General features: G+C 46.2%; 1 protein-coding gene across 2 annotated transcripts in view; it reads right to left on the bottom strand.

Annotated features, from left to right (window-relative positions):
* The window catches only part of Zxdc (ZXD family zinc finger C), a 32,683-nt gene extending 13,466 nt beyond the window's left edge, over nt 1-19,217 (bottom strand). For both annotated transcript variants that reach the window (XM_059258179.1, XM_059258180.1), the window contains exons 1-7: nt 18,151-19,217; nt 15,972-16,124; nt 15,797-15,875; nt 14,770-14,900; nt 9,086-9,256; nt 5,748-6,436; nt 4,043-4,127 (exon numbers count right to left, since the gene is read on the bottom strand). In XM_059258179.1, the coding sequence (XP_059114162.1) occupies nt 4,043-4,127; nt 5,748-6,436; nt 9,086-9,256; nt 14,770-14,900; nt 15,797-15,875; nt 15,972-16,124; nt 18,151-19,063 (2,221 nt within the window). In that variant the 5' untranslated portion in view covers nt 19,064-19,217. The remainder of the gene's footprint in view (nt 1-4,042; nt 4,128-5,747; nt 6,437-9,085; nt 9,257-14,769; nt 14,901-15,796; nt 15,876-15,971; nt 16,125-18,150) is intronic.
* Nucleotides 19,218-24,356: the final 5,139 nt, after the last annotated feature.

Here is a 24,356-nt window from a genome sequence, read left to right as displayed (position 1 = left end):
TCTATTCTCAACAGCAGCATACTGGAAGGAGCCTTAGATTTCAGACTACATATTTTCTGAGAATGCACATGCAGTGTGGGCCTAACATCTACAGCAATGATGTCTTTCTGTTTGTTAAAGTCTGGACTCCACAATGGTGTAGTCATACTGGGACTTCTGTGCTCAGACTTAAATACAATTCATATTCTCTCATCACAATGTCAAAATGCAGACACCTCAGAAATCTAAATTTCCCCCTCAGACTTGGTGCCAAGATACCAGCACAACCCTACCTGGCGTGAAGCCACTTAGTCTGAGCTGATCCATGTAGAGGAATGTTTTACTGATAAATACCAATATAGTAACAAGGAGTGTGAAATACTGTGTACATACCTTAAAAAAAATCCTAACATTCTGCATAGAGAACACAGATTGATTAAAATGATATTTACAAATATTTCCTAGCACTGGCCACTGAGAACCTAGTGCATACAGCTCACCAGCAGCCAGCACAGTCTTGGACTCACATCCTGGTTGTAAATATCAGTCTCCAGTAAAGGAACCAGGGTTCTCTGGAGAATCAATTGACTGCAGGCTGGGACAAATACTGGGTAAGATTAGTTCGGGATAGGGTACATTGGAAGAGCACAAGAATCTACTTGCAGGATCTCCCAATGGCCACAGCTAGGATACTCAGAGCAACAAAGTCAATGCTAATCATACTATAACCTGATACTGGGAATAACCTAAGGCATAGACCTCTGAGTCTAGACTGAAAGTGATGGAGTGTACCGGTGAGAGGGAAGGGTGAACTCATGTCTGTAAAGAACTCTACTTTTTAAACACCTACAGGAAATACAAATTACCTGCACATCAGGGTCACATTATCATAGTCAAAACTCACTGTCTATTGCTATCTGTGGAGAACATGAGAAATGGTATCTGCAGCACATGGTAAACAATTAGGCTCACTGAGCTCCTGGAAGATGACCTACGAGCCCTAGAATGTCCCATCTGTAAGTATGTTCTTGCTTCCTGGATAAATGAAAAATAGCTCTGTAGTTAAAAGCACAGGCTGCTCTTGCAGAGGACCATGGTTTGATTCCTAGTACCCATATGCCAGCTCATAACCACCTGTAACTCAGTTCCAGGGCATCTAATGCCATCTTTTGGCCCCTGAGGGTACCAGGCACAGGCGTGGTACAGGAACATACAAACAAGCCAAGAACCGCCCCCCTCACAAAATTAAAAACAAAAAAGGAAGTATGTTCTTGTTTCCCTGGGGTCCTTAAACCACTTCAAAGAGTCAATGCTAACAATGTGATGTATAGTATAGTCCTGGGTCACAAACTACCAGCCCTATCTCTGGAGGGGCTGGGTCTTACATAAGTGAGTCCCAATAAGCACTGTAGGTAGCATGCTTCAGGTGAGTTCTTCTGGTCACCAGCGTTGGAAAAAGTTCACACTGTCCTCATCACATGGACCCTGCTCTTGGTCTGACCCAGTCCTTTCACTGCACAACACTGACTAAGTACAAGAGCTTTCAGTGGGCTATGAGCTCCAAAGAATGCCTGAAGCTAAGAGTATACTTGGGGGCACACAACTGCAAAATATCTATGTCAAATTAAATATTTACAACTACAAGGGGAAAAAATAGGATGTTTATAGAAAGTAGAAAGCTGGTCAACAGCATCTTTGCTAGCAATCCATGTTAAAAAAAAATACATTTGTACCCAGCACAATGCACAAGGAGGGCACATTAACTCCAGCTCTAAAAGACCTGAACCTCAGTCTAATCAAAAGGCAGCTTCAGGAAATGCACATGGAGAGTCTGCAGAGCAAGGAACTATACTCTTCAAAAGCATCATGATAGGCAAGGGAGGGCCAAGGGCCGAGGCCCTGACATGGCTGCAGACTAGGAAGACGTGACAACAGAGCCCAGGTGGGAGTCTGGTTTGCCCAGGCAGAGAAGGGACCTAGTGAACACCTGCTGAGAGCGAGCCTCCCATGACTGTGACAGCAGAAGCTGTCAGTGACAGACTCACCAGGGCTATGGAGAGGCTTCAAGGAGTGGCTGGGTGACATGTTACAGCTGTGAACATGATGGTGACAGGACGTATTGTCACAGCCACCTGAGGTAGAAAGAGTCTGATAGTCTGAAGTTACAGTACATGTTAGGAGAAGCACGGTTGGCTGCAAGGACGATTTAAAGGCAGGGACTATACATGGACTCCCTCCTGGCTGGTCACAGGATTTCAAGAGTGTTTTTTTAAGAAAGACAAGTAGGTAGCAGAAGGTAATCCTTCACCCTGGCAGAGACATTTTCTTTCTTCTCACCCACAAAACCCAGATACCTTGTGGATGCCACAATACTATTTCCCTTCAAAGTCTATAAAATATTTAAAATGAGGACATGAAATGCTGTGATCATCAGAGAAAGTGGCCAGAAACTACTCACAGAAACCTGATGCAGAATTAAGCACCCCAACTTTCTCCTATCGATTATATCTCAGAGTGAAGGACAAGAAGCCACTCTTTAGATAAATGTCCTGGCTAATAAGAGGAAGGTAGAAATATTATCACTTTCTCTGCAGACCCCAGGAATCTAATGGTGCTAGGTGTCAGCCACTAAAGGTTGCTATGAAATAGTTCAGGGGACTCCACAAAGAACCCAGCACGACCTCAAAGAGTTTCACTAACTCTCCTCTCCCCAAAAGACTCAATCAGATCAAGCCTCAAGATGTAATAGCTAATTTAGGGGAACACATAGCAATGAGAGAAGTGTCAACTACATCAGTGAGGCAAGCTGCAAAAGCCACCTGAGCTCACAGGACAGACCAACCCATACAACACTCCACCAAACGTGGGAAAGAGTAGGAGAGAGAGCGCTGTGGCTCTAAACCACAAGAGTAGCTGCCAAGCACAGCCTCTGCTCCTCTGTGGATTCTGACGCCAAAAGGTGTCAGCAGTAGGCACGACAGTTTAGACAACTAAAACCTTAACATTTGCCAAATACTGATATTAAGGAAAAACCGTCAGTTTTAAAAGAGACTTTTAAAGTGTCTTTAATTTTTAAAATGTCATATTACAAATGATAACCAAATAACTATCTCAGTAGATATCGCCCCAGTCTGTACCTGAAGTCTGAAGCACCCCCTTTCCTCCAACACAACTGGCTCAATAAAGATGTCTGACTTTCTTAATGAATTTGGCTTGCATATGGTAATTTTTTTCTACAGACCTCCACTTCTCCTTTCTTTTATTTTCCCTGCAAGTTTTACACTACAAGTTCCAGATTCTTGAGCCACAGAACTGTCCTTTCTAAGTCACAAGTGACACTGAGAGGCACAGAGGGAAACATCTGCTTGAAGAGAACTGTTACTTTAAATTGGAGGTACGACATAAGAGCAAAGACGTAAAATTGCACCAAGTAAGTGTGAGTAAATGTAAAGATGAACGATGGGTGCCTGAGATCACCAAAGAGCTCTGCTGACATTAAACAGGATTCACTAGTCTCCTTTCAGCACTTTACCTTCAACCCATGTGCAGAAGAGGCAGCATGCGAGACCAGACTGGACTGGCCCATGTGATACTGCTTTGTTTCGTTTTCCCATTCACATGAGCTGCTGCTCTGAAAAGTTCAGGCTGATTCAGAGACTGCTGTGCATAGGCTGCCTTCACACAGCTGCCCTAGAGTCAATGGCCGTTCTGTCCCTTGGTTTCCACAAGACCAGGCCCAACTCAGCATCCAGCCACCCTCCTGCTTTCCTGATACCTGGCCAGCTCGGCTCATTTATTCAGTAGCCTTCCAGAACTGACACTGTGAACCCTTGACTTTCCCAGAGCCTCTTTAGACCTGTCAAGCATGTTCAGACATGCTGGGAATTTGGTTACTACCTGTTTTCTAAGTTTACATAAAGCTAAGGAATCGATAAAAGGGCATTTTGAACATAGAAGACAAAGAACACAGAAACAACTGTTCTGTGTGCTTTCTCTGCCTGTGACTGTGACACAAGAGACCTTAGTCCCTTGCCCACCAGCACTGCAGCACACTCGGCCTCACCTTCATCGCTCCCAGTTCCTTTCTGCTTTTTTTTCTTGACTAGTTGAATGGCTCGGTAATCAGTTCTTGCTGAGCCCCCACTTTCCTGGGACCAAAGAAAAGTGTGTCAGTTGCTTGATCTAAACAGCAGAGGGAGGGTAGCAAGGGGACTAGAGAACCATCCTAAGCCTGCCTTGGGAATGTATCAGAGCTCCAGGAATCAGTCACCAGCAAAGGCACGCGGGAAACCACACGCTCGACTGTTAGCACAGGAAAATGCACTTCATCATCTGGAACAGTGAAGGTCATTCCTCCAAGATCTAAATGCATTAAAATATTTTAGAGAGGCTGTTAAGAGCTGCACACTGCCCTGCTCCCTAAAACATGAGTCTTCTTGATGCCAGGGTTATATCATAAGAGCCCTGGGTAGTGTTGGCAGCAAGTGCCACACTGTCATATGACAATATAGAAAGTGTCACTGAATTCAGCAAACTTACTGAGGTGCCACAGAAACAGTATTCAAATAGGATATTTAAAAATTTGTGAACATTTAGTAAGAAAAAGTTTCATTCTTAAAACTACAAGGAGCAAAGGAAACCAGGCCTCTACCAGCCCTCTACAGCTCATGGCATACAGAAACCCATTCACAACACCATTCCCACTCAGAGAAGCAAGGGAGCCCAATGCCACACAGCTAGCAAGAGAACAAACAAGGGGCAAGCCCAAGCTCTGCTGGCTCCTCCATCTCCACCCACAGCTAGGCTCTGAGACACAGGGAGGCACAGAGCGTCAGGGACAGGCTTCCCACACTCTGACCTGTGGTTCTCTCCAGTCCCTGTCAAGTCACCTGCTACTCTTAGCAACTGCTGTGGCAGCCTAAGCAGATGCTGGCAAGTGTAGCTCTGCCACCAACAAGCCAGACACCAGACTGTGCTGCTCTCACATTGAGAGAAATGCAAAACAGCTCCAGCAGGTTGGTTACTAGGTACCCTCACGCTCGTAGTAAGGTAAGATGCTCGTAGTAAGGTAAGATGCATGAATCTTAACATGATCAACGTCAAAAGGAAATTCAACCAGCATTACAAAGAAACTTATATGATCAATTTCCATCATAGACTGAGGAAAGTCAGACTCTCTCTAGGAATATTTAAGTTACTTTAAATTAGATTATATTAAAGGTATAATTGATATAAATATAGAGTACAGTAACTGTCCAGCCTCAAAATTGGAGTATTGTTATAATCCTTCAAGAATGAAGGCTCAGGAACCATTGTTTAATTCTAATAAAAATATCCTGACGTAGCTTTTAAGTTCTCACTGAAGAACTTAAGAAGACTGATGCCAACATTGCTCTTCTAGGACTCGTCACTATGTGAAAAGCATGAAGGTGAACATTTCAATAGTAGGAAATGCCTCAAGTTTTCTCAAGAAAACTATAAAATCACAGAACTGTAAAGAACCTTAGAAACAATGTAGCCCAAACCCCTTATTTTAGAAATAACTGAGGATTTAAGGCTCAGATAGGTTAAGTCATTTGTACAAAGCTGTAAGAATGTCAATTCCAGAATCAAGGTCAAAGTCAGGCTTCCAGACTATTGCCCAGGTTCCATCTGTCCTGCTGCACACCAGAAAGAACCGTCTGCATAGACAGGATTCATCCCAAACATGATCCAAGGTGCATTAGGGGAGTGAGCTAGTGGTGGTGACGGAATAGAGTGCTTCATACCAAGTAGAGGCTGCCAGTGCCAGCACTGAGCTCTGAGTCCTTTTGAGCCCCTGGCCTCTCTGTAGAGCTGGACAGTATAGACTGGGATGGCTCGTGGCTTTCTTCCTGCCCTGGGACCACATCTGGGACAGGAGGTAAGTCTTGTTCCACTTTTATTGGTACCAGCAGATCTGGGACTCTGGCAGTTTCTTGGGCAGTGTCTGAAGAGGTTGGTGTGGTGTCAGGTGCTGTTAAGTTATTGCTGGGAGTCAAAGCTGGTGGGTCTTGACCCAAGTTCCTCACAGGCAGAGCCACCAGACAGCCTACTGCTCCTGTGCTCATGGCCTGAGAATCATCTGTACTGAAACTGCCTGGTTGAAGAACTGTGGCTGATGTCCCAAGAACAAGAGGACTGTCCAAACTCGGAGGCATATCACTGTGGGTCACCAGAACCAGGGGGTCCATGGGCCCTAAGGAGTTGTTATTAGAAGGGAGATTCCCTCCCAGAGAGGAGCTTACAGAAGAGACATCAATGGTGAGGATCCCGGAGTTCAGGGCTTCATCCGACCCAGCTGTTGAACTGCCACTGTTAGCAGGTGTATCAGAGAAAAGTGCTGCTAGATCTATGTTGGTGAGCTCACTTTGGCCTGGGCTACTCAGTTCACTGCTGGGTGTGAGAGAACTTGGAGCTTCCAGCTGAGGTACAAGATCTGCAAAAGCAATGGATATTCCAGTTACTATCATATCAGACTGAGAAATCTTCTTTCTGTTTGAGATACTAGCAGACACCCCCTGAAGCAACACTGCCTACCCTTTCACTAGACCTTGCTACCAGGGTAAAGAAAGACCTAATGCTGGCACACAGTGAACAGCAGACACCAAAGGAAGGGCTGACTTGACAACGTCTTCAAGCTGTCTTGTGTTCCAAAGCCTACCCTTCCTCCTATACTGCACTAGCTAACCAAGGTTTCTTTCAATCCACCCCACAGCATGAAGCCTCCATAAGTCAGCTCTGAGACCAACTCTGGCTCTGGGGTTATTTTTGAAATTAGCTTCAGTCATCTCCAGTCATGTCAAATTCTGTGCCCTGCTCCACATCTGCTGTCATCCAGAAGATGGTTTGAGTCCTTCGCGGTTAATCAAGGAGTAAAACTGGCTGTCTGGGCTGGGTTGAAAACTCCAGGGTTAGGCAGATGCATGGAGCTCAGACAACAGGACCTCTTACCTACCTCACTGCAGCTTCTGAACTGCCCCAGCGCCTGAAGCAAAGGAAGGAGCTCTCAGCTCTGCTTCTTCCACATCAACTACACGTTAACCACAAATGCGTACTTTCTAACCATGAAGGCCAGGTCACAGTGCATACTGAACTTTTGTTGTTGTTTTTGTTTTTTCGAGACAGAATTCCTTTGTGTAGCAGACCAGCCTGGCCTTGAACTCAGGAGATCTGCCTGTTTCTGCCTCCCAAGTGCTAGGATTAAAGGCATTCGCCACCACGCATTTTTAACTCAAGCCCACAAAAGACATCTAGTTTAGACATGAGAACAGAAACCAAAGTCAGAATCTCTCTTTAGTTGTCCTATCAGAAAGTTTCTTCAACAGTATCTTAGTACCAATACAACATTCTGAGAGGAAATGGGAGTGATTCTTTCTAGAAAGTGAACAGGAAACCTGTTTCTTTCTCAAAATTAAAAACAAGCAAACAAACATACATCTTGATGATCATGTTCTTTGTGGTGAGTGATTTTGATGGGAGAAAGATGCTAACTTACTCAAAAATCTCCTACCTAACATTTTATTAGTTCCACAAATGTCAACCACAGACCTGGTGTAAATGGATACACAAGAGAAAAATCACTGACTAAACACAAGCACATAGTGCTAATGGTTAGAATTGTGGCTTTGGGAGGTAGATAGATCCCAACAAAGATCCTGGCTTGAGCACTTCCTTTTGGTGTGCCCTTGACAAGTCTTTCTGCAGCAGCAGGACCATTGTGAGGTGAACTGAACACAAGCTGGCAGTCATCAGGCAGCCTTGAGTGCCTGGTCCTCTACTAACAATGGGCAGGATGAATGATACATGAGTCAGTCAATGTACACCATAAACATGGGCCTGCTAAGAGGGCCTCTCACTCATCCAGAGTTTAGGGAAAACTCCTGTGACATAGCCTGAATTAGCTAGCTTAGGGAAAGAGAGATACAGTTGAAGAAGGAATGTCACGCTGAGGCTTGTGGGGTCACACAGCACCAGCTCAGAGCTGGAGAGAGGGATAATGGTTGAGAGCCTCTGGGAGGAAAGATGACACCCTCTGACATTAAGTAGGAGACTAGCAAGAGAGCAACTGCTGTGGTCTAAGGTCACAGCGCCTGAGATCCAAAGGACAGAGTAAGCAACTGCCTCTCCCAAGAGAAGAGACCAGATAAAGAACACAAACCTTCACCAATCCAGCTGCTCAGACTTCTGCAATAGGTGTGTGAACCGAGAGTGGCTCATAGTATCGCCTTCCTTCTTTTTTCAAAGCTCAGGGAAACATGGCTCAAAGATCTGTCCCTGCTTAGGATTCCAATTGGGAAAAAGCTAAATGCTATTGTCTGCTTCATAGGTCATAGTGAGAGTAAACTGGTTAGAAATATGTATGGCCTCCACCAGTTACCTCACCAACAGCAGAGAAATTTCTCATCCCAGAGAAAATTGTCTCTGAGAATGCACTAGAGAGACACAGCCACTGCCGTCTTTCCTACATTCTTGATGTCCTGCCTGCAATTGTAGGTAAGACCTAGAGGGGCAGGTTTCTAAGTGTGGTACCACAGATGCTGAATGTCAGGTCCTACATGTTCAGCATCCTGCCCTCCACATGCCCTTCACCACTATCATGATGCCTCTCTCATAGCCTAGCCCATTCCTGAGACACAACTCTGCTCTGGGTTTGGAGGGTTTCCTGCCTGCCTTTAGAACACAGTCCTCTGTGTAGGATCTACTGTCCCCTAAGACCAAGAGGAAGAGATAGGATTCAGGGCTCAGGAACAGTGGATATTACAAAACAAACTCAGAGGATGCAGGTACAGGGCAAAGGGCCCAGTTGCAGACAGGCTTAGAGCACATGTGTCAGGGAAGCGCGCAAGGTGATGGCACATCTGAAGGGAAGAACTTCACAGGCAAGGGCAGAACAGGTACAAAGGGGCTGTGGTAGATGCAAGTAGCAGAAGAGAAAGAGCGCAAAGGTCCCATGGCTGTGTGATAACCCACAGCTCCAACTTCATGGTTACACATGACTGAGAGTGGAGAGGGAGAGACACCATCCCTGTTCTCTCATGCTCAGGCACATGCATTTTCGCAGCTCTCCGGGGTCACAGTCACAGACCTTGGCGCCGGCTGTGCTGCCGCACCATGTGCGCCTTCATGCTGTGCTTAGAGGTGAAGAGTCGGTTGCAGCTGGACACTGGGCAGCGGCTTTTCGGAGCACCCACATCCTGCAGGTGTTTCTTAGAATGAATGTACAGACTGCTTCGAGCTGAGAACCTGGCACAGCACCCTGGAACACAGAGGGGAACCAGAGTTATACCTGAGGATGATCAACAATACTTCCTAAGTTCATCAGAAATGACATTATGGACTGGTAAGACAACTCAAAAAGGAAGGTGTTTGCCAGCCAAGTCTGGTGACCCGAGTTTGATTTCTGGAACTCACATAAAGGTGGGAGGAAGGAACCAACTCTACAAAGTTGTCCTCAGACCTCCACATATACACTGTGACCCACTGTAGCACATGAAGCTCCCACCCCCAACAATAGTAATTAAGAATCATATGCTGGGGGCTGGAGAGATGGCTCAGAGATAAGAGCACTGGCTGCTCTTCCAGAGGTCCTGAGTTCAATTCCCAGCAACCACATGGTGGCTCACAACCATCTGTAATGAGATCTGGTGCCCTCTTCTGGCCTGCAGGGATACATGCAGACAGAACACTGTATATACATAATAAATAAATAAATCTTAAAAAAAAAAAGAATCATATGCTAACTAGTTTTATGTCAACTTGATACAAGCTAGAATAATCTGAAAGGAGGGAATCACATAAGAAAATACCTCCACAAGATCAGGCTATAGGTAAACCTGTCAAGCATTTTCTTAATTAGTGATTGATGGGGGAGGGTCCAGACCATTGTGGGTGGTATTACTCTGGGTTGGTGGTCCTGGGTGCTATACGAAAGCAAGCTAACAAACTGTGAGGAGCAAGCCAGTAAGCAGAACTCCTCTATGGCCTCTTCATCAGCTCCTATCTCCAGGTTCCTGCCCAACTTGAGGTCTTTCCTTGTCTTTCTTCAATAGACTATGTAACATATTCAGGATATGTAAGCCAAATAAATCCTTTCACCCCCTAGTTGCTATTTCATTACATAGTGTTTCATTACAGCAATAGTAACTCCTAACTAAGACAGAAATTAAGTCAATGGGAAATTACAATCCAATCCATGCAGGATGACCAAGGGCTCAGATTTTTCAAGAATAAAGGTCATTTAAGAATAAAAAAAAGGGCTGGAGAGATGGCTCAGAGGTTAAGAGCACTGGCTGTTCTTCCAGAGGTCCTGAGTTCAATTCCCAGCAACCACATGGTGGCTCCCAACCCTCTGTAGTGAGATCTGGTGCCCTCTTCTGGCCTGCAGGAAGAAGAGTGCATACATAATAAAATAAATCTTTAAAAAAAAAAAAAAAGAATAAAAAAAAAAGAAAACAAAAACAATAAAACAACAACAACAAAAACAAGACCTAATGAGGTGCTTGTTGAGGGTGGAAGAAATACAAATAGGCAATAGAGGAAGGTAGCTATAACTACTAACTAAGGCCACGTGACCAGTTGCAAAACTGATGATAATTGACATGTGTTTCTGTCACGTTTTGTTAAGAATGTATTGTAAAGATATTTGTGTTTTCTTTCCTAGATTTCTTTATCATGTTATATAACACCAATTGAGGTGTCAGTGGTTATCATATGTAAGTTACAAGATACTAAAAGAATGTACTTTTCTACTTACTGCCACTTATTCTAAGATATATAATGTGTTTGCAGTTTTAGTGGGATAGTTACATCATGTTAGTAGTAATTATGATCTGGCTATTGGTTTCACTTGGAAATGAAACATATCTTAATGACATAAGGAAATATGATTGTATATCAAGTTGACAAGGAGTGAATCTGTGATGGCTAACTTTGGTTGTCAACTTGACTACATCTGGAATTAACTAAATATTTGTGAGGGATATTTCTTGATTTAAGGTCAGAAGACTCACCCTAAATCTGGGCCACCCCTTCTGGTGGCAGCCTATATAAAAGGACATAGAAGATAAAAGCTTTTGTTTTTTGCCTGCTTGCCCTCACTCTTGCTGGAAAGCTTATCTATCCTGCTGCCCTGGCATCCCTTCACTGGCATTAGAGTCTTCTTTGAGATTCCAATGTATACTGATGACTAACTGAGTCATCCAGCCTTGTGGACTGAACAATTAGATTCTTGAACTTTCTTCTGGGAGACAACCACTGTTGAGACTAGCTGGTCTACAGCCTGTAAGCCACTCTAATAAGCCCCCTTTATATATATATATATATATATATATATATATATATATATATATATATATATATATATATATATTCATTCTGGCAGTTCTCTTCCTTTAGAGAACCCTGACGAACACAAAGCATAACACTATGTTCCCAAGCACTGGCCACTGACAAGTGACATATAACAAATACCTAAGGAGGAACACAAGGGATAAAGGAAAAATTATAAAGTAATACGAAGACCATGAGTTAGTCAGTCTAAGACATGTGACCTGATTGAGTTCACTCTGGCCTGTTTCTTCTATCCACAGCTCCAAGTTAAGTCAAAGTTCAGTCGCAAAAATATATACTAATCACCTCTATTAAGCTATTAAAAAAAAAAAAAAAGCAATCCTACAGTTCTAAGGGTTGGAACTATCTCAACACATGACCACAGATAACCCCACCCATTTCACCTCTGTGCAGCCCAGAAACTGAGCAAATGTCTCTAAGTCACAGGTACAAGTGAGCCAGAGATAGCATTCCCAGCTTATACATTCAACTCACACATCAGATCTGGATTCAAGTGCTGGAGGAACACATATTTACAATTGCCTTCCCTTTATCTCTGACTGCCTGTCATGTTGTTTTACTGCCCTTCACAGACCCAGAAAGGGGAGGCAGAGTTGAGTCCAGAGGCTTGTGAGTTGGCTGGCACGTAGGTAGTAAGTCAGAATAAATGGCAGAGCAAGATCAGCACTGAAATAATGAATGCTGTAGAAACAGCTTCTGAGAAGACTGAGCACCGGTGCCTGAACAAGGTGCAGTGGGTGACTCTGCCCTGGTGAGTGATAGGGCCAGGCCTTGGAGCAGAAGGATGTAAAAGTGCAGGTAGCTGCCCAGCTAAGGCTGTCTGCATGCAACCCTCATTTGCTCCATGGCCAAAGATAAACTTCTGGCCCTCTGCAGAGCAGCTTTTCCTTGTCTGTAAAATGAGATACATGAGGTCAAGATAAGGAACAGGCTTAGAGCTTGTCTAAAAACATGTTTGAACTTTCATGTGAGAATGAAGTTAAGTCCTAAACTATACAGAGACGGCCAGGGCCCTTACTTATATGGCTCAATTTTTCCTTAAAGAGCCCACTTGGAGGTCCTGGGCACTGGCACTACCCACCACCCTGAGGATGTGCCTGATGTCACTCTCAACACAGGGCCTGGCTTCACTTAGTCCAGTAAGAAGGGGTTCTGGACTCTCTGTACCAGGCAGGCTCCACTGCCTGGTGCAGAGGCCTTGACCAAACCCTGTCACTCTTCTCTCTGCTGAGGCTCATTATCTTAATGGCTCAAAGCTCCTTGAGAACTTTACAAACAAATGCTCTCTCTTTAACAGTGAACTTCTGCCCTTTCTTCTTCCCCAATCACCTCCAGAAGAGCTGTGAAAATAAGCAGTCCCCTGCCTCCTGCTCAGCAGCTCTGCCTGAGTTACTCTACCAAAATTTGCCCACCAACACCAAATGACACTAGTGGGCCTCCGTATTCTGAGCTGAGCTGGCCCTCCACAGACATCCTTCTGGCTCAGCACCCTCCCTGCCTTTAGAGCTCCCACCAGGTCAGCCTTTCCAGTTCTACCACCATATGTGGCTCTCCACCTGGGCTTAAATAGAAAACAAAACTCTACCTAACAGCAATCACTACAATCATCAGAATTGACAAGTATCAATGCTTTTATGAATCTTAAAGTTTTAATTAGTTGAATCTTTACAAGAACCCTATGAGGGTTTATTTACTTTTGGGTAAGAAAAAGAGACACAGAGCTTAAGCTGCTCATTCCAGGACTTCTCCGAGCCATGCAAGTGGAAGACTCAGGACTTGAATCCAGAATTCACACTTTCAATTGCTTGAGAATTCCATCCACTTGCAGGGTCTAAGCAAGGACCTGCATGCCACCTGCTTCCTTTGTAGTCCAGCCTATTCTTTAAGCCAGCAGCAGACACACAGTCTGCTTTCTGAGTACCTTAGGCCAAGCTGAAGGTACATTTTATCATTTTATGTACCATATGACCAAACTCTTTTCCCATCCAAATCTCAGCTGAGACACTGATCTCAACTACTGTGCCTCCCTCATCCAAGTCCAAATCATTACAGCATGCTCTGACTTCTGTCTTTGCTGTTGCTGGGATTCTCTTCCTTTGTTCTGCCAGCCCTCAGCCCAGGATGACTGCGGTGCCTCTCCAAAGACCAGACTGGGCTTTGGCTCCAAGAGACCTTGCTCTTGCCCTGTGGATTCTTTCTGCTGGTCTTTCTGCTTCCAACAGCCACCCTTTAATGTCTGGCTAGCTCTTCTTCAAGCTGACCAGGACATTCACACTCCCCCAAGAGCAGTATGGATGAAGTTCGGACATCTCACAGCAGCTTGTGTGTTCCTATTTACCTGCCCATACTCACAGCTGTTAGGCTGGTAAGAGGGAGAACTTGATCATATCATCTGTATTATATTCAGTATGTTGTAAGAACTGTTGTTGGCTTTAAGTGGCCTTTATCATCCTTCTCCAACTAAGATAACTAAAGTCCACAGATTTAGGTCAGGCCATCTAATTTAGGGCCCTTCTGACTCACCCTGGACTACTCCTTCCTTAGTGAACAGCAGGGTTGTCTTGAATGGGCCATACAAATTTTTGGCAAATAAATTACACTTTCAACATTTAAAGAAAAAAGCCTGTGCTGGCTAGTTTTATGTCAACTTGACACAAGCTAGAGTCTTTTTGAAAGAAGGAACTTCAATTGAGAAAAGTATCTCTGTAAGATTGGTCTGTAGGCATATCTATGAGGTATTTTCTTGATTGATGATTGATGTGGCAGGGCTAAACTCACTGTGGGTGGTACTACTCCTGGGCCTAAGGTCCTGGGTGCATGAAAGCCAGCTGAGCAAGCCATGGAAGCAAGCCAGTAACCAGAACTCCTCCATGGCCTCTACATCAGCTTCTGCTTCCAGGTCCTTTCTTTGAGTTCCTGCCCTGACTTTCTTTGATGATGGACTGTAACACAGAAGTATAAGCTGAAATACACTCCAAGTTGCTTTTGGTCACAGTGTTATATCACAGCAATAGAAACCGTAACTAAGACAAAGTCTCATAAATACCCTTATAAAAAATCAGACAGACTTTATTTTGGTCCAGGTGCAATAAGACTAGTTATTTGTCATTTAGTGAACCCAAGCTATGTGCCAGACCACATATAAAGAAGCATTCTTCTCCTCACTTCACCCATTCCTCATAATCATCACGTTGAACAGGTAGTGGAACTAGAACCTCAGATTAAGTGGCAGAGCAGAAGGCAAACCTGTACTTCTTCCAATACACTCCTTACACAGTGTGCACGTACTTTCAACTAACCCAATAAACACAATGCTGTAACTGGCAATTATCTTAGTGCTTCTGCAAATCAAACTTATAGCTCAACATGAGTGCTGGTGTAGCACTTTGTCTACAGCTAAAGCACCATTTTAAATGCTACCTTCCACAGGGCACTCGAATGGCTTTGTTCCCAGGTGGGTGATACTGTGGCCCTTTAGATGCTCTGCTCTAGTGAATGACTTGCCACAGCCTTCCACAGGGCAGGTGAACCTCCGGTCATCGTCATGTTTCCTGAAACAAAAGTGAAGGAACAATTACTACTCACAGACTCACAAATATGAGGCTTTAGACACAAAAACAGCATGCTCTCTCCATCAGAATAATTAATGCATTTCAGAATGTCCACAAAGGGTTTGTTTAGCTGCCCCACAGTCAGAAATTCTACTTTGATAATTAAGGTGGCCCCAGAGCCAGACACAGAACAATTAGTGCTACAACAATCTAGGAAAGGATGAGTCCCAAAGGAGTAAATGAAGCAATCTAAATTGTTTAGAAGTATCTATAGTCAATGTGCTTTCCAAGCCACAGATGGCCAGAAGACAGACAGACAGACAGACAGACAGACAGACACACACACACACACACACACACACACACACACACACACACACACGGAACTTGGCAGCAGTGGGAAAGAATTCTCTTAAGTCAATTTATAAAGTCTGTCTTTTTCTAAGTATTGTTTTCATTCTGAGCACCTCAGATCCCAGTTACGCAAACAGACACAGGTCATCTATCCCCTTAGTATGTGTAACATACCAACGTTGCAGCTGTGACCAAGATGGAATGAGACAACATATTAAACATTACGGGTACACAGACCCCAAGTTGTCATTATCACTACCAAAAGTTAGTAATAACATGAAGAAAAGTATTTTTACAACATCTAACAGGAAACAAATGTAATTGTATTGACAGTATGCTAAGTCAACCAAACCAAGCCTAACAGGAAACAACTGTTGTCAAGTGAGGAGGTTCTTAGTGCCTTTTTTACAGTTTTCTGAGTTTCTAAAACATTGACACTGAGCTTCATTTTAAATAGCTTGAAATCTGAACATAACTCAAAGTGTTCTGTGACACACACTTCATGTGCTTTCAGAACATAAATAACAAAATGTAAAATTTACCTTTTGTGCCTTAGAAGTTTGGACATACTAGTGAAGGTCCAACCACAACTGTCTGAGTCACAAATAAATGGTCTTTCACCTTGTAAAAGGAAAAAATGACACAGCATGACTATGAACACAATAGCTACCACAAAGTATGGTGGGTCCACCCTGTGGTGCACCCTCCAGCTCGTACCTGTATGACTTCGCAGGTGAATTTTCAGTCGGCAGGCTTTGTCATATTGTTTATTGCATCCAGGAAAGGAGCAGGAAAAGAGCTCTTGTTCCCTGAAGTGGGCTCGGTTATGGGAAAACAGGGCACTCACTGTGATGAAAGTCTTCTCACAGCCTGAATGAAGGAAGCAGAAACTTAGATCATAGGACGACAAAGCACACAGTACAGCTTACATTGTCTACAGCCTGGGGCACATTCACAATGAGCAGACAAGGAAAGACATGACTCGGAAACCATTTCTGCAAAGCCCTGTCCACCAATATTTGGCTTTCTAGAAGCTACAGTAGGGGTAGCACACACAGGCCACCTGCCCCAGTGTTATGTGGAGATGACACAAGTGATTAAGAGGATGTCCTCCAAACACAGCCTTGGCCAGCCAGTTCTGTAGCCAATTCTGCATAAACTAGGCATGTCTTCCACAAACCCAGCTGGCAATGCTGTCTGAGTGAAACCCAAGAAATCAGCCGGACAAAAAACACTAACGATCAAGAGTTAGTCTCCCACAGCTTTGCAGGCTGCAACCATCCTGCTAGCTAAGATTTTCTATCCCACTGGAGGATACTGCATCCCCCACACTTTTCAATTTCCTCCAGCCTCTCCAACTGGCAGCCCCACATTTATCATCTGGTCTCTTTTTCTTTTACTTATTTCCTCAGGTCCTTGTCAACTTCACTTCCATCCTCATAGTCCCACCCCACCCCACCATACCAGCCCAAGCAACTTACACCTCAGCAATTCCTACATCAACACTTCTTTGACAAAAATGTCTGGTGCTCAAACAGGGTGGAAAATAAAAAGCTGAAAATGTTTAGGAGCTATCTCTGTTGCAGCTCTTCCTCAGAGTCCCTAAAATGCTATCATTAGACTGTAAAGCACTGCACAACCCTGAATAAAAGTAGCAGCCTAGGGAATCTCTGCCCCATCCAAAAGTCCTCTTCCTTAGTTAGCTTCAGTCTGTTCCCTTTGCTACTTAGGATGTAATTGAACATTAGCATTCTCTGCCTTAGCAAAAGCCCTCATCACCCCCAATCAATAGCCATGCTCTTTCTTCCTCCCTCTGCGATCTTTTACCTGAAGCCCTCTACCATTCCCACCACCACTTTCTGGCCCATGTTGTCAAAAGAATCCCTCGACTGGACACTTAATGGTGCTCCCCCAGTCCCTCTCCCAGCTTCTATGGAAAGCCCAACTGATGGGGCACCTGATGCTTTGAAGTGAATCCCTGTCCTTCACACAGTACAACACACACAGAATGATGCTACCTTCACCAGGGTGAGGCCTGCAGACACCATTCTCACATCAGGAAATGATTGCAGGTGTTCAATCAGACTGTATCAGATAGTCTGTGGGCATGTAAGAATACAATACTAGAATCTGTTGCTAAATCCTACATATGAGCATACTCTATAATAACGCATGTTATTAAGAGAACAGAATGTGTATACATGTTAATGTGCATGCTAGGTGCTGGCTAACAGTATAGAAGAGAATAGACATGATCCCAGAAACTAAGAAGTCTGACAAAAATAAAGTATGAAAGACACAAAAACAGATGTGCTACACACCTGATGGTGGGGGCAGAGGCTCATTCTGGTGAAGGAGCATCACCCTGGATAATACTGGGAAGGACAGAGGTCTTATTTAAAGCATGAGGTATCCCTGGGGGCTCTGTGTCCGCTAATCCGTGGGGCTTCCACAGAGGCTGGAGAAGGTCCAGAGAAGCACTGTAATTCCCTCAGTAATTTAAGGTGGCATATTTGGCCTTATAGTCTTGGATCTCTGACTCATCTCATGTACTTGAGTAGATTGAGAAAAATAAAGTCCCGACTCAACTCAACTCTGAGAAGAAGTGGTCACTTTCATAGAAAGCATCTTAACAAAGGGCTCGTGGCCTCCCCCAGGGGCAGCTGTGACTATGCATGCCACTTCGCTGTAGGAACCCAAGGTTTCACATCTAACTACCTGAAAGGAACGTGAACACAAACACGGGAGTGTTTTTTTGCACGCTTCTCACTTAGATTAGGGCATCCCCGGTAAACCCTGCCCAAACAACAACAACAACAACAACAACAGAGCTTGACCCCCGATCCAGACACCGTCGGGTCCCGCCCGCCCCCGCAGCTCCGCGGCTCCCGCTCACCGGGGAAATCACACTTGTAGGGGCGCTCGGGCTCGAAGTGGCTGCGCTGGTGGGAGTTGAGCTTGGCGTGTGTGGGGAAGCGCTCGGCGCACACCTCGCACTTGAACAGGCTCTCCTGCTCGTGGCCCTTCATGTGCGCCTTGAGGTTGTACACTGTGGTGAACTTCTTGCCGCAGCCGCCCACCGGGCAGCCAAAGGGCCGCAGCTTGTCGTGCGACTGCAGGTGTCGCTTGAGCTTGTAGGAGGTGGTGAAGGCCCAGCCGCAGCCATCCAGCGGGCACTTGAAGGGCCGCCGGCCCTGGAGGCTGCCGTGCGTCAGCAGGTGCACCTTCAACTGGTGCTTCTTGGCGAAGCTCAGCGCGCACTGCGGCTCCGGACAGCGGTAGGCTGGAGAGGCAGCGCTGGCGGCCGCCGGCCCGCGGCGGGACACACAGGCGCTCGAGGGCTCCGGGCCTGGGGTAGTCGCGGGATGCAGGCTCGGGGCAGCTGGCGCGGGCGCAGCGGCCAGCGTGAAGACGCCGCGATCGAAGCGCACCAGGAGGTCCTGGTTGTGGATGGTGACGGTGCCCGCCAGAGCCGCGCCGGGGGCGGCGGCCGGGACCTGCTCCGGGGGGCTCGCGCAGGGGCCGGGTTCGGCCTCCTCCTGTCCGTGGGCGTCGGCCGCGGCGCGCGGCACTTCCAGCAGTACCACGAAGGAGTCGCCGCCGTCCTCGGAAGGCGGCGGGCTCGGCCCCGGGGCCTCCTCCTGACGCGGCCCGGGCCCGCCATCTTCCGGGCCCCTGAGCAGCAGCAGGCGGCGGCGCCCGGGGCCCGCACCGAGGGATGGCCCCGCGCCGCGGCGAAGTCGGCTTGGGCCACCGCCATGTTGGTCTCCGCGCGCGACCGGGGCGGCGAGCACGGCCGGGAGGTCCATCTTAGGCCCAGCTGAGGCGTCCGGGCCACAGCCTCAGGAGAAGAGCGGCCCGGCCCTGCCAGGCATGCGCGCGACACCAAGGGTCCGCCCCACCACCCCTCTGGGAGTCTCTGTCAAAGCTCCGCGGAGAGTACGGCCCCGAGTCGCATCTCCAGCTGCGCGTGCGCAAGAGCCGTGGGCGTGGCGCGCGAGGGCTGCCGGGACTGTAGTCACGAGGGCTCCGGGGGAGGGGCAGGGGCGGGGCCTCCAACTTCTGTGTACTTTGGTGTGAGTCCCAGATTGAGAGAAGAGGGTCTTCAGCCCCTCCTTTTGCATCTGGGTAGCGCAAAGGCATGGAAGCTAGTCGCACCTCGTCAGCGTTCCTCCAGCCTTCTGTGCTTTGAAAATATGAGCTAATTCAATCTGTGATTGCCAGGTGTGAGGAAACAGATGTCCAGTTTATCTGGGGGCCATATGGCCTAGAACTTGCAGTCAGGCTTTGAACTCCGCTTTGCTTGACATCTTCTCTATGACCTTGCTGAAGTGCACATCTACCTGGTACTACTGGACTACAAACCTGACTTGCTCCGAAGCATGTCCTGAATGGATCCCTGTCTATGCCACCAAGGGCATTCCCTTGTTGCCTTGACAGTGTGAGCCTACTACGTTGGTAGTTGTTCCCTGGAGTCGGCTGCCCCACTTCTGCCCTACGGGTTTATCTGGAGTCCCTCCATTTCTGTCATCACCACCCAAATTCAAACCCATTTCACTCCTACATTCTCAAATAACTAAGGGGTCAGTCCTCAACCTCCCTTCACCCAACCGCCCCCCATCCCCACCCTGTTTTCTGCAGAGCAGGATTTAATCTTCTGAAAGTGTAAATACTATTAAAACCTTGCCAACCTGCCCTTTGCACCCACACCCGATTTATCCCACTTCCCACCAGCCTATCCCTTAATATGCAAGACTATGCCCCTCCCCTTGTATCTACTCCAAGAGGGATGGAAATATGTCCACACATGAATATTCATAGTAGCCTCAGTTATCACAACTCCCCAGGGGAAACAACCCAATTTTTCATCATCAGATGAATATGTGTTCATACAGTGGAACATTTTTGAACTATAGCATAAAATATTGCAAATTTATCATGCCCAAACCTATGAAAAATTTATGAAAGCTGTCTTATGATAATGTCGTGTATATGAAATGTCCAGAAGAGCTAAGTCTGTCAGACAGTAGATTAGTGGCCACTGGTGGCTACAGGGAGATGGGGAATTAGGACTAGTTTATAATAGTGATGGCTTCTCTATGGAGCAAAAAGTTTTGCATTAGAGGTGCTGATTAAACAGCACTTCTGATATACAAAAACTACTAACAATAAACTTGACAGCAATGACTCATGTATGTTTCAGTTAAAAAAACGTTTAAAAGTCAACGCAGAAATAGGAAGATCCCATTTGTTTGTATGGAAAGAACATTGCATATCTGTGCATATGCATACATACTCTGAAAAAAAATTTCCAGAAAGATCCTTGATGCCACTTCTGTTGTGGGGTGGGGAGAAGGGCTTTGAGTATACCCTAGGTTCCCTTTGGCACTATTGAGTTTATGGTTAATTAGTTGTGTGTGTGTGTGTGTGTGTGTGTGTGTGTGTGTGTGTGTGTGTGTTGTGTTATGGTATATGGGGGTCAGAGGACACAGCAGTCAGTTGAATCTTTCCATCATGTAGGTTCTGGGGGTTGAACTCAGTTCGTCAGGCTTGGTAGCAGGTGCCTTTAAGCACTGATCTATCTCACTGACCTTAGTTGATTTGTTTTAGATCACAAGCAAGTAGTTTAGAAATTAAATTCTAGATTAGAAATTATTTTTCTACTATGGAAAATGTTTTGATAGCTCCTTAAAAACATAGAATTATCATGTGATCCAATAGTTAGAGTTCTGGGTGCGAAAGAGCTGAAAGCAGGACCTCGGGTAGACACACACACACACACACACACACACACACACACACACACACACACACTTGTGCCCACAGCAACATTCATAGCAGCCCAGGAGTCCGTCCCTCGGTGGCTGAATGGCTAAGCAAATGTGGTCCAGTGCAGTCTTACTCAGCCTTAGCATGGAAGGGTGTTCTGCTACATGCTGCCACGTGGATAGACCCTAGGACATGACCCTGGGTGAGTAAGCCAGCCACAGAAGGACACGCACTATGTGAGTCTCCATCTGTGAGGCCTCTGGAGCACATGATACATAGGAAGACAGCAGGGAGGGGACAGTGTCAGCTTGGGGTGATGACAAGCCCCTAGACCTGGGTGGTGGGGACTGCTGCATTGCATCATGGAATGCTTCGGATAACTGTGTTGCAGCCTGGAAAGTGGATGGGATAGTAAACTTTGTTGTGTTTTACTACAATAAAATAAAAAAGAAGATGTATTGAAAAGCAGCGGATAGCATGTAGACGTTATTCTATGTTCTCTGCTGTTTCAAGAGTGTCTCAGTAGCTTTTAGGACATCTATTATGGGGTGGATTCATCCTCCTGGGTTTGCAAGGACTCATCTTGCTGACCTGCACTACTCATTCTCCTCTGGTTTCTCTAACCCTCCAGACCCGGTGTTCCTTCTACCTTCTGCTGGACTGTCTCTGAGGAACACTTTCTCTGTTAGCCCTTCCAGGTTGGGGTGCTCAAGTCCTGGCTCCAGCGAGGATCAGAGAAGCCACTGTGGTTTTCAGGCAGAGGTATGACACGCTGTTCTTGCACTTTGCAAGGATCTCCCCAGGAGTGCAATTAGGCTGAGAATGGAGGCAGGGAACCTGGTGAGGAATATGAGCAAAACTGGCCCCACAGGCAACAGAGGAGGCCAGCCAGGATAGGGCTACTGCACACCGCTGAGCCCTGACTATCCATACTACTGTGTTGGTAGGCACATTTCAGTATCTCATCACAAGATGGTGGCTTGTTGTTTTTGAAGGCTGTCATATGTATTTATCTGTCCAGCTAAATTTTATTTTATTTTAGTGTGTGTATATACTAGTGTGTGTGTGTGTGTGTGTGTGTGTGTGTGTGTGTGTGTGTGTGTACTAAGTATATGTTCTACCACTGAGCCTCCCCCAATGTCTTATAAGGATTGCATTTTTATAAATAAACATATTCCCGGCTTTTAGGAGAAAAAAAAAAAACAGAATAGCCCCAGGCTATACTTATAATCTCATTATATTTCAGTTACTCTTATATGAACTAGAACTAAATTTACTTTAAATGAATTAAAATGTCAAAATTTACAATTCAGCTTCCTGGTCACACTAACCACATCCAAATGCTGGATGTGCCACATGAGGTATCCATTCTCTCGGAAGACAAGGGCCAGCCGCTTGTGCTGACTGTTACCTGCTGTACCCTTCACAGTGCAGGAAAGTTCCTCTGCAGGGAAAGGCTGGGGCTCCACATGACAACAGCACACACAGGGTATGGGTGTGGAGGGCGCTACTCCAGTGCCAGCCTCTGCCTGATTCCCTGCTGTGATATTGGAGAATAAAGGAAAACCAAGGGTACCTCTCAACAGAGATCCAGGCATTATGGCTGTGCAGGGCATATTTAGAAACTGAGGCTGAGAGGCCCTGGCCCCTCACTGAAGGATGTCTGGCTCTACACTTACTTTTTGGATTTAGGAAAATTTTTATTTTATGCAAGAAACACAGACCAAGAGAACAGGAAGCAAGTGTTGACCTCTGCTGTGGCTCGTCTTATTCAGAGGGGATCTTGGGAAGTGGTGGAATTTTAGCGGCAGAGCTAGTGGGAGGTCTTTAGGTCATTGGGAACAGGCCCTTGAGGGATTGTAGGGCTTGGGTCCAAACTTCCCTCTTAGCCTCCTGGCTCGTAGTGTAAGCATTTTGTTCTGCCATGTGCCCCCTGATGTTGCCATTTGGCACTGTTGCCAGAAGCCCAAAGCAATATAACTTCTTGATCTTTGGTAGAGACCTCCAGAACTGTCAGCCAAAAAAAAACGCTTTTCTCTTTGTTAATTGCCTTGCATATTCGATTATGGTAACATCATAATAAAACATCCTTTTGTGTTTGTATCAGACTTAATTACATTTGCCTAAGGCCCGGTGTCTCCTTAAGTCTAAATAAGATCATAGTTGCTCATGACAGTGAAGTAGGACTATGCACACCCAAATCTCTCAGTCCTGCTCCCACAGCAGGGCATCGTGGTCTATCCTGGACAGGGGTTGCTGGAGGACCCTCATGTCCTTCCTGTGACACTCTAGGGAAGACAAAAGGTTCCTTCTGTCTGGTCCTATGTCAGTATGAGCCAAACATGGCAGATATTTCCACAGCAGCACAACTTATCTAGGGCCAGGCCAGTGGTCTCAGGGGTCTTTCTTTCTCTTCTTTTCTCTCATCCACCTTTAGGTTTTCCTTTTAGCCCTGACTCAGTGTAGGGGACAACAAGCCCATAGTAAACACATCAAGGGGCCTGGGGAGAATTGAAGAGAGGGCACAGGGAACAGCGTGGTGGGAGGGCCCTGAAGCTGGGGGTTGGGAGGTAGGAGGCACTATAAAGTAGTAGCAACTTCAGAGGCAGGCCCAAGGAAGCACAGCTACCCAATTCTCTTTGCCAGGGCCCCTGCTCCAGAGGCAAGTCTGGTGTAGATCTGGTTGGTTGGTCTGGGAAGGGTGCAAGATCCCAGCTTTAGGCCAATGCAACTCCTGCAGGATTCCAGTTCCCAAACAGACACCCAGGGACCTCAGGAAGTGGTTGGTTCTGTTTTTCAGGTTCACACAGCTGACCTGGAAAGTGTCTTCTCTCCACATGTCCCAGCACCGGGCCATTTTGCCTCAGACACTGTGCTACCCACTCCCGCTAGCCCAGTTTACGCCATGCACTCGCCTCTCCGTTATTCTTTATTTCCTGTCTCTCTCCTCCCCATACTCCTCAGTATCAGGGACCTGGTGTGGGCACTTTGTGTACCCATCCCTGGTTCTCTGAAGAACCAGAAGTGATGGCACAGACAAGGGATGGGAGGATAGCTAGGAAAGCAGTGTGGGGACGGTGATGGACAGGAGACTGAACAACACTTTGAGAAGGTCACAGAATCCTGGGAGGCTGGTGCCAGCTTGACCATCTAAGCTGGAGTCCACTCTACTGCAGTCTTAAGGACCTGCCCGTAAACAAGATGTGTCCTACTGTCGTCATGGGAGGGCTCTCAATCCACTGGTCAAAGCCGAGGGCTTCCACCTTGATAGGCCGCTGTGGTTCACCGTGTGGGACATTAGGGGAGCTATGTAGGGGTGCAGTGCGGGAGGAG

The sequence above is a fragment of the Peromyscus eremicus genome, chromosome 3 (assembly GCF_949786415.1).
Source record: "Peromyscus eremicus chromosome 3, PerEre_H2_v1, whole genome shotgun sequence".
In the NCBI taxonomy this organism is placed as follows: domain Eukaryota; kingdom Metazoa; phylum Chordata; class Mammalia; order Rodentia; family Cricetidae; genus Peromyscus; species Peromyscus eremicus.
This window is presented reverse-complemented; position numbering and strand designations above follow the sequence as displayed.